General features: G+C 39.9%; 1 protein-coding gene across 1 annotated transcript in view; it reads right to left on the bottom strand.

Moving 5' to 3' along the window:
- Positions 1–1,695: 1,695 nt before the first annotated feature.
- ccdc22 (CCC complex scaffolding subunit CCDC22) overlaps positions 1,696–10,684 on the bottom strand; it is a 17,625-nt gene continuing 8,636 nt past the window's right edge. Inside the window, exons 8-16 of the mRNA XM_005745904.1 lie at positions 10,320–10,490; positions 8,061–8,180; positions 7,866–7,982; positions 7,687–7,788; positions 7,212–7,319; positions 3,939–4,034; positions 3,584–3,643; positions 3,418–3,492; positions 1,696–2,328 (exon numbers count right to left, since the gene is read on the bottom strand). Coding sequence (XP_005745961.1) covers positions 2,215–2,328; positions 3,418–3,492; positions 3,584–3,643; positions 3,939–4,034; positions 7,212–7,319; positions 7,687–7,788; positions 7,866–7,982; positions 8,061–8,180; positions 10,320–10,490 — 963 coding nt within the window. The 3' untranslated portion in view covers positions 1,696–2,214. The remainder of the gene's footprint in view (positions 2,329–3,417; positions 3,493–3,583; positions 3,644–3,938; positions 4,035–7,211; positions 7,320–7,686; positions 7,789–7,865; positions 7,983–8,060; positions 8,181–10,319; positions 10,491–10,684) is intronic.

The following is a 10,684-nucleotide window of genomic DNA, read 5'->3' as shown; positions in this document are numbered from 1 at the left end:
GGTTACTGAAGTGTTTCTGTCCTTACAGATGTGGAGAAAGAAACATGCTGCTGTTTGTACATATTTAATAATTAGCTCTGCACAGGAGCTGAAGATAAGTCCAGCCTGTTATTCTTGCAGTATTATAATAAAAGCACAATAATGATTGGTAGTTAGTGAGTAAGCAGCCTGGGGATTTTCTCCATTGTTCATGTTAACCGTTTCACTGCCTCATCTTCAGCTGTGAGTCTGAACATCCTTCAGTTCAGTCAGAGCAGCAGAGTTCATGTCTGAACTACAGCACTGACTTTAATGAACATTCAAGCACAGAGTGATTGCTTCAGTCAGGGTATATTCACTCATGTGCACTGATTAGCTACCTATCACACCTTGCACAGACAGCTAACTGCTCATCTTAGTAAGGTGGCCAAGGAGTTACTAATCAGCTTACAAGCACACATTTCACTTACCGAGAAAATGCGGTGCCTCATGTCCTTCTGTCAGTTATTTCAGTTACTGCAGAGTACCTCACATTGTTAGTTTGAAACATATAGTCCTGGTCTCTCAGCGTCCCTGCTGTTCTGGAACAGATCTCTCTCTCTCTCGGGTTATGGACTGAAAGTATCAGTGACTAAAAATTGTGTTTTACCCTATTTTAGACCATTTAGCAATTTTATTTTATTTAATTCCTAAATCTCCATCTTCTGAGAGGGGAAAATCGCCCCTCGGGTTCTCTCGTCATATTAGCCCTGAAGCATTGCTTTAAATCATGTGTTGGATCACATTTTTACCCATGAATTGTGTGTGGAAACTTTGACTGTGAACTTTAATAACGTACTTCTTGAATTATTGGACTCTGTTGCTCCTGTAAAGAAGTTAAGACTTGTCCAAAGTAGAAGCTTGTCTATCTGCATTCCCTGCTTCTTAATGCTGATAAGACAGATTTGACAGCCATTGGACCACAAAAATTATATTACTACTACTACTACAAGGACTGCCTTTTATCACCTACAGCTAAAATCAGACACGTTTTATCACTTGATGCTGCAGAGGTTCTTGTCCATGCATTTGTGTCTTTGCACTTTGCTTATTGTAACACTCTTCGTTCTGGGTTACCAAAGAAAAGTTTTAGAGGTTTACAGATGGTAGAAAATGCAGCTGCTTGCACTTAAACCAAAAGTGAGAAATGTGAGCACATTACTCCAGCACTGAAGTCTCTTCACTGGTTGCCTTGTCAGGTTTGAGCCGATTTTAAGGTCCTGTTGCTCACCTACAAGGCTTTAAAATAGTTTTGCACTTTCATATCTCTCTGCCTTTTTGCACCCCTATATTCCATCCTGTGCGCTCTGGTCTCAGGATATTGGCCTTCTAAGGGTTCCTAAAGCGAGAAGAAAAACCATTTTCTTCTCGTGCCCCATCTTTGGGGCAGGCATGCTCTGTGGGGGGTTTTCAAAGCTAAGTTAAAGACCCACATGTTCACCCTATCCTATGTGTCTTAATTGTATGCCTAACGTTTTTACTGGTTCTTATTGCTATTCCCTTTTGTTTTATCTTTTTTTTAAAGTGTAGTTTTTTTTTCGTGTTGTTTTATTTATCTTCAAATAGCTGTTCAGCACTATGTTTGAAAGCATATATATCATTAAGAATCTCTGCTTTGGGGTATTATTGGATCATTGCTACTTGTTTAAAAAATAAATAAATAAAAATCACAGTATCTTCAAGCATGTAAGGCATCTTTATTTAGGCTGGTACCATATATACAACAATTTGCTGATGGACGACAGATTAACTACATTCAAATGCCATTCGCTCAACTTAAGCTCACATGAAATCATGACAACTTATAGACTGAAGGTCTGAAAATGGAAAAGTTACTTGTGTTTTAAAATGTCAAAGGAAAACATTACATTTCAATCACAACATCTTATGATGTCTCATGTATCGTTATAAATGACAGCACCTGCTGCTGCCCAGTGTCGTGTTTCAGTTGAATGCATAACAATCATCCCCCAGGCACACCAAGTACAAATTCAACATTTTCCATCTACTGACCTATTTGTCCATCCATGGCATGCATTTCAATTACAGAGTTCCTGTGGTCCAAAACACACTTTGTCTTTTTCAAAGAAAAGCGGGTCTCCACATTAATGGACAAACATCTAAGTGTGACAGCTGAAGTGCTGTTTCAGTCCCATTCATGTTTTCACTTTAGCCTCATAAAGCAGAGCTGTACTTTCATCCTTCTCTCACTTTGGCAGCGAGTGAAGCGTTCTCCTGTCGAATCGCTTTGTAGTCTTCCAGAATCCTCTCCAGGTTAGCCACAGTTTTGTTTCCGTTTTCTGTCTCAATCTAACAGAGAATAACACAAAATGACCAAAAGACCAAATATTTTTTTAAAAGACATGTTGCCTGTGGTGACTAAAGACAAACATGGATAAAAATATAATTACTGTGTGCCTACTATGGACCTGCTACAGGTATAATGTAGCTTAGCAAATACAACAACAAACAAAAAGACCTCAGCAATCTGTGACTGTTGCTGGTCAACTAATAGCCCTCAAATTTCAAGTCTAATACTTTTTCCTTGTTGGTTTGTTTTAATAAATACAGTATTGAATAAAACTCTCAGCATTGAGCATTGTCTGTGGGGATCGGTGGGTAGAGGTTTGAGGCAATAACCCACAGGAAGAACATCCTCGGGGAAAAGGGTGACCTGAGCAGGAGATTTCTAAGTTTATAAAGGAGAGGCAGCTACTTTGGGTCCAAATCAAGAGCAGGTTTTAACCTTGAGGAGGGCAGAGCGGATCCACAAGCACGGAAACAAGAAAGAGAAAGGAGCGGATGAGGTTCTTTCAGGACACTTTTTAATACGTGTAAAAGTCTACTGGAGGAGAAAAATAACAGAAAGCTGCCACCCAGCAGGACCTTGAAGAGCACACCAAGACTCAATTATGTGACCCTGAGAACACCCCACTTCGCACAAGCATGTGCCTCGTCTCACTGAGCCAGTCTTCAGGTTTGATACTGCGCCTCCCAAATGGTCTGAAATTAATCTTGTGGTAAATAAAGCTGCCTTGGCACCAGGACCAAATGGCATGCCTCATAAGGTGTACAAGAACTGTCCCATGGTGCTGAAGCTCCTCTGGAAACTGATGAGAATAGCCTGGAAGTCCCAAGCCATCCCCTCAGAGTACAGCCAAGCAGTCGCCACCTTTACACTTCAAGAGGCCACAACCAGCTGGCATCAGCTTGGAAAAGGCATTGCAATGGGTTGCTCAACCTCACCTATCCTTTCTACCACAGCCTTCAACATCCTGCTCATCGGGTCACAGTTAACTACATCCCGCAGCTCTTTCCAGGCTGGACAACTTTGACTTTTGATTCTATTCCAATGTAACACAGCAATCAACACTGCAGCAGTCGAACTATAAATCCTACCTGCTCCTCGAGATCTCGAATCTCTCTCAGGATTGTACCGGTGTCTTCAATGGTTTGGATTAGCTGATTACAGTTCTACGGAAGAATCAAAGATGATGAAAGCATTTGTTGTTGATAGTCATCAAGGGTATAGTAATATATGATACACAGACAAACAGTGACATACTTCATGCAAGGCTGCCAGGTACTTGTAGGATTTGCGGACGGTTTCGTCTTTTTTGGCATCCTACACAAATCATACATGACAAATATTTATTGACAAAATAAACACAGGAGCAACTGATTTCTCTGGAAAAAAAGAAAATAATCAAGTCAGGGAATGACAAGATTAAAGAGCATCTATCCCATCGCTGGGAAGAACTCAAACCTCTTTTTACTAAACATTTGTTCAATGAAGAAAAAAAAATTTGCTGAGAAATGGTAAAATGCTAAAAAGAAATCATCCTCATAATTATGCATAACATTTCTGAACAATGAGACAGAAGAGTTCCAATCCTGTGAAAATAAAAATTCTCTACTACCTTAAAGACCAGCTCATCAGTCACAGCAAATGTCCTGTCTAGTTTTCCAGTCAGATTATTGATCTCTTTCTGGAGCTCCTTAGTGTCTGATAAAATCTGAAAGGAAAGTGAACAGTGTTAAATCTGAATTTTTAAGGTGCAAGATTTTCAAATCACCAGGATTTGAACTTGTCTGAGATTTTAGCAGATGCACACATGGTGCGAATGTGAAAGTCCTACATGACTTCCCTTCTTGAGATCTTGCATTCAGAAGATTTTCAGAAAACTTGACCTCGACTGAAATTCAAACGTATGAGATTTTTAGTAGATGCACATATGGTCTGTCTAAGGAGCTTGGAAAGAAAAGAGTCTGGACTTCTTTAAGTTTCTTGAAGATGTTTCACCTCTCATCCGAGAAGCTTCTTCAGTTCTAAGAGCAACTGGTGGAGAGTCTCAGATTTTTAAGCCCTATGGGAGTGTCCTTACTGATCCTCTGCCTAGTCACACGAGCCAGGGTGTATACCCACACCCGTTTTTAAACCTTGGCTCGTGTGTGATTGCTCTTTCTACCAACTGCTCTTAGAAATGAAGAAGTTTCTCGGATAAGAGATGAAACGTCTTCAAGAAACTTAAAGTCCAGACGCTTCTCTTTCCAAACTCCTTAGACTGCGATGACCTGGATGACTGAAAACCTTCACTCTAGGATTTTGGTACACGTTTCAAAATTTCTGCGTCGCCTCATTCTAGAGTTATCGCATTCACAAACTTGAGTGTTCACGCCACCTGCCAGCCTGTACACCAGACCTCATCAACCTTTTATGGCTGAGGGGTAAAAACAGAGAGAAAACCCAAACAATCAAAAGACCTCATGAGGACACGGTGACTCCTACAAACCGGGCTCAGAGAGGAGCAAACATTTGCCATTACTTGTTGTGGGTGAGGGGAAAAGAAGAGAGCAGAGGACAAAAAGTACACTATGGAAGCAAGACAGAATTTAACTACAAAAAGTTGTATTTCCTGCGAAAATGCAGTGTGAATGTCTTGTAGTAGAAACTGCTAAAAACAGCAGAGGAAGCAGAACTTTCTGCTGAAAAGAGTTGTAAAAGCTGAACTGCTTGCTAAAGATGGCTGTATTTGAAAGGGTACAGTGAAGAGTGTCGAGAAAGCTGAGTGTATGCAAGCAGGCTAACATGTGTGGCAATCGCCACAGGTAGGATTCAAACCTTTGCCACGGCGGCTGCTCATACTACTGAGCCAAACCAGTTCTGATGCCAACCAAAGATATAATGAAAAAATCAATTTGCACTGATAAGAGCAGAAGAAACAAAAATTGTGCTGAAAAGAGGTGAACTTTTGAACTTTGTGCTGAAAACAGTAGAAGAAACAGAAAATTGTGTTGAAAATAGTGAAAAAGCTCAACTTTCTGCTGGAAAGAATTGAAAAACTGAATATTCTGCTGAAGAGGGGTGAAGAAGCTGAAATTTGTGTTGAAAAGAGTTTAAAAAAAAAAGTTGAACTGTTTACTGAATTTTTTTTTTGTCCTAAGCGGGATTTGAACCCGGGCCTCCCGCTCTGAGAACGGCTGCTCATCTTACTGAGCTAAAACAAGGCTCAGCTCGGCGAGCTAAGCTGGTGATCACACTGATAATGTGGTCCCATTCAGTAAAATGGGCCAAAAGAATGGCATAAAAAGCTTAATATCTCAAAAAGTATAAAAGTTATGAGTACCAAAAGATATAGCTGGCATTAGCAGAAAGAGCAGAACAGTTGAAAATTTGAATGGTGAAAATCGGCTGAAAACTGAAGAAGTAGTTAACCAGCAAAGGTCGGAGCAACTAGAACTAGAAAAAGTTGCATTTCCTGCGAAAATGCAGTGTGAATGCCTTGTGAATATAAGAGTACACTAAGCAGTGTCAATAAAGCAGAGTACATGCAAGCAGGGAAGATGTGCAGCAAATGTCACATGTAGGATTTGAACCTGCGCCACTAGATCTCACAGCGGCTGCTCTTCCTATTGAGCCAAACCAGCTCTGATCTCAAACAAAGATATGATGAGAGAAAAAATGTTCACTGTGCAGAAGAAGCTAAATGGTGCTGAAAAGAGGTGAAAATGCTGAAGGTTCAGCAAACAAAAAAAGATAAGGAACCTGAAAATTGCGCTGAAAAGAGGTGAAAAAGCTGAAAATTGTGCTGAAAAGAGCAGAAGAGGCTAAAGGTTGTGCCGAAAAGAGGTGAAAAAGCTGAAAATTGTACTCAAAAGAGGTGAATCAGCAGAATTCTTTTGCTGAAAAGAGGTTAAGAAGCAGAACTTTGCGCTGAAAACAGGTGAATTAGCAGAATTTCTGCTGAAAAGAGGTAAAGAAGCTGAAGTTTGTGCTAAAAACAGCTGAAGAAGCTGGAATTTGTGCTGAAAAGTAGTGAAAAACTGAAAATTCTGCTAAAAAGAGGTGAAAAAGCTGAAATTTGCATGGAAAAGAGTTAAAACTGTTGAAATGTTAACTGAAGAAAATGTTGCCATAAGCGGGATTCGAACCCGGCCCGCCTGCTCTGAGAGCGGCTGCTCATCTCACTGAGCTAAAACATGGCTCAGCTCGGCGAGCTAAGCTGGTGATCACACTGATAATGTGGTCCCATTCAGCAAAATGGCATAAAAAGCTTAATATCTCAAAAAGTATAAAAGGTATGAGCGCCAAAAGATATAGCACGCTTCAGCGGAAAGAGCTGAACAGTTTAAAGTTTGAATGGTGAAAATCAGCTGTAAACTAAGGGAGTAGTTAACCAGCAAAGGTCTGAGCAACTAGAATAGTAAGGTAGAAGAATAAAGTATAAAGAGAAACAGGATCTCAATAGTGTGAATGCCTTGAGGCATTCACACTATTATAACTAGATGAGTGAAGAAGAAATGGTGAGTGAGCCTGCAGCAGCCCAGGCGTACTGCTTCAGGGTTACCTGATCCAGCCCTAACAAGTATTCTGCTAGGGTGATAAGATATGGGGTGATATCTGAGGACATTAAGTTAAGATCGGGCCTGTTTATTCAAGATCTTGTATTATGTGCAAAGGACTTTAAATCCTAGATATCCCAGGGAGCCAATAAACAGAAGCTGGGAGAAATACACTATATTGCCAAAATTATTCACGCACCATCCAAATAATCGAATTCATGCAGCTCAATAATTTCTATGGCCACAGGTGTATAAAAATCAGGAACCTAGGTATGCAGACTGCTGGTCTGGTCATAGGACATGTAAAAATCACTAATTAAGATTCCTTCAGTTCTTGGTTTTAAACATACCTTTGTAATTTCCTCCTTCTGTTTCTTGATGTTGCTGACAATCTCTAGAATTCTCTGAGTGTACGCTGAGCGAGACGCATCTTGAGGAAGATTTTCTAACTCTGTTACCTACGTTAGAAGCAAACGGGGACAAAAGACCAGCACATTTATTACATTCAGCAGCCAAAACACATATTTTGCAAACTAATCCTTCCAACTACTTGCCATAACCATTATAAACCTTATATTACGAAACAAGCTTCAAAGAATGAATGACCTAATTTGATGTATTGGAGATGCACTACTTTAGAAAAGGGATCTGTGGAGCAAATTTCCTTGCCTTTTCTCATGACATTTTTTTCAGGCTTAGAAAATACAATTTTCACGTTATTTAAAGGTATATCAACCACTCAACGTTACAAATTAAAATCATTTTTAATGTTTTTAAATTTGTCTATGTCAACCCCAATAAAAATGTAATTAGTATCTTCAATACCAGCTGTTTGTATGCATCTTCCTTCTTCTTGGCCTCCTCTGTAGAAACACGGATCTTTTCATGCAAAGACTTGATTTCGGACAGCTTCTTGGATGATTCCACCTGCGGAAAATACACAAAAATGATCAAACTGTACATTTATTGTTAAAGAAAAGCAAAAGGCCTGTTACATGACATACATCTTTGCTGCTGCAGATGTCTTTGAGTCTGCGATATTCATCAACGAGTGGAGCACGGTGTTTCTCCCACTGAGATGCCAGGTTCACTACTCGCTTGGCACTGGCCTCTACCAGAGCCTGCAGAGAGGAAGGCACATATATATAGTGGATCTGTGAGACCTGCTTGGCTGGGTGACATCAAGCATCAGCTCCTACCTGAAGTTTCAGCAGGTTATTATCTGCATCTGGCAGAAGATCAATTGTTTTCTTCTTCACTTGGATTTTCTCTTCTTTTTCAGAGTTTCTCAGTTCTCTCTGTTTCAGCTCATCCAACACCTGCACCACACCACAAATAAATAAAAATGATATTATTATATGCATCTACAGGTTATTCTGTTACATCATTAGCCACGTCGCCGTGCATATTTGTGAATCTTGAATCAGGAAACAATCATTTGTGCTCATTTTGCTCTTTTCAGAGATTGTGACAATACACATCCTCCACAGGTTCTTACATTTCTGTCAGCACCTTTCAGTATACTGTCACTTCTGTCTGTGAGATGAACAGACTGACAGTGTCAGGAGTAAAGAAAAGGAAGCAGAACAAGAAGTGGTAACGAAGAATTTACCACTCCTACGCATGTTGCAACCCATAACTCTCATCATGTTATGGATTACAGACCTCAAACCGTCAAGACAGATCTGTTTAACTCCCCTGACCTCTAGACTGGTGTAGACTTCCCATTGAGATGTTGCTGGGAACAAAGGAAATATGAAATATCCTATTTAGCCTTCTGCTACTGCAACCTGACTCCAGATAAGCAAAAGATTAGAGAGAACGACAGATGGATTTTGTCATCCTTGTTGATCTTCGTCTTACTTTTTTAAATCTAGAGCAAACCTGGGCATTGTACGGCCACATTCAGCCCTTTGGTTATGTCTGACTGAACCAGTTGAGATCAATGGGAAGTATAGCTCATGCAGTTTGTCCAGCTTTTCAGCCACCAAACAGTCTGATGCATGTTACATCTCATAATGACTCAAATTGTAATCCTTAAATACAGGAATCATCTCTCTACAAGCTTTACATCTGACGTCGTGTTAAAAAAAAACCCTCGACACTCTCTCTCTCTCTTTAATGTAAGATGACATCATTTGGCCCTTGCAACTTGCAGGACTCATCAACGTCTGTTCCAACGGTGAGGGTTTTGTTCTTGGAGGTAACTGAATGTTTGGATATGCTCGAGCTGAAACAAGACAAACTGGGAAGTGTCATATTTTTCAAATTCTTCATTCCATACTTAGTGTTGAGTTGAACAAAAGTCCACTGCCATAACATTTTGGTGATTGTTAAGTTACGTACAGGCGACTTGCCATATGAAACAAATGCAAATGGAGAATGTGAAGTTGTTTTTACATGCACAGTGCCAGAGCAGCGCTCTCTGCCTGCCCATCTGTATAGCATTACTTGCTGGGTGTTGCAACATCCATCAATTAACGAATTCACGTTACGTTTTGATTTTGCATTTTATATAAGAACATTAGCAGTGGAGGTAAATAACTGTTCTACGCTTTCATGTTCAGAAATATAAATCAGCAACAATCACAGAGTGCAAGCGTCACTTCCCGTCTTCTGTCTTGCTCGTTCGGTGTGGACAAGCTCTATTTTAATTGCTGCAATCAAATACGTATGTTTTATAGAAAGGCTCAACGTTATGATTCTGTTATAATTATAATATAAAATGTAAATATGATTATATAATTACAGAATCCTTGAACAAATTTAAAAGGTCTAAGCATATAGTGTAGCAAGCCTGCAAATGAATGTACCTCCCCCTGGTGGATACACAAGACATTACCGTCGACTTTCCTAGATGCTGCTTAGGGGCATTTAGCCCTCGTGATTACATCACCCACGTCACCAGCTTTTAAAGCCTACTGAAGACAACCTGAGAAAAACACTTATTTTATTCCAAAATGCTGGGACAGCACTGAGGTACACGAAAAACAACTTAGAATAAAGTAAAAAACAAAAACAAAAATAAATTAAAACGCTTAAATGTCTAAGTGGGCATTACATAATTCAAAATAAAGGGTGACAAACGAGCTCTTTGGAGCAACTCTTTAAAAATCACTTACAAGTTTTGCCTTCTGTCCCTCGTTCCTCTAATTGAAACCTTTCACCAAATGTTTTCTATCATTAGTAGCAATACTTAAGTGAAAAAATGAAGTAAGATATGAAAGACACATTTGTAACAGGAACAATTCAATCAACTTAGTCAATAATGACTTCTCCATTTCAGATAAGTAGGAAAAACAGCTATACACTCCAGTTTCCTCTCAGGAGAAAGAGACTAGAGTAAATGACATCTTTGCAGTGTATTCAGTTCTTATTTATGAATGAAAGCGGGAGAAAGAGAAAAAAGTAACTATTGACTGCCACCAGTCCATCAGGTTCATCTTAGGTGAGCTTACTTGAGCGCTGGTAACACTCATGTGCTTCATGTCTGCTGCTAGATGGTCAACCTCACTGCAAAGCTGCTGGAATTGCTGCTGAAGGTAAGCCAACTCCTCCTGCTGACCCAGCTGTACATCCCCCTCTGACTGATGATTAGTCGGGATGGTTTTTGCTACTGGAGGCAATTCCTGTAGAACACACACACACACACACACACACACACACACACACACACACACACACTGCATCTTTAATCCAGGGACTGTGTAATCGCATCTTGTCATATATTGTCAACATTCATGTCAAGTCATTCATGTCAAGTAATATACCTGTAATAGCCAGTCTATATGCATATGAGCATGCTCCTTAATCAAACATTATG

Source organism: Pundamilia nyererei, unplaced genomic scaffold (assembly GCF_000239375.1).
Source record: "Pundamilia nyererei isolate P.nyererei 1_Seehausen unplaced genomic scaffold, PunNye1.0 scaffold00169, whole genome shotgun sequence".
NCBI lineage: Eukaryota > Metazoa > Chordata > Actinopteri > Cichliformes > Cichlidae > Pundamilia > Pundamilia nyererei.
Note: the sequence above shows the minus strand (reverse complement) of the source record. Positions and strands in the feature narration are given on the sequence as shown.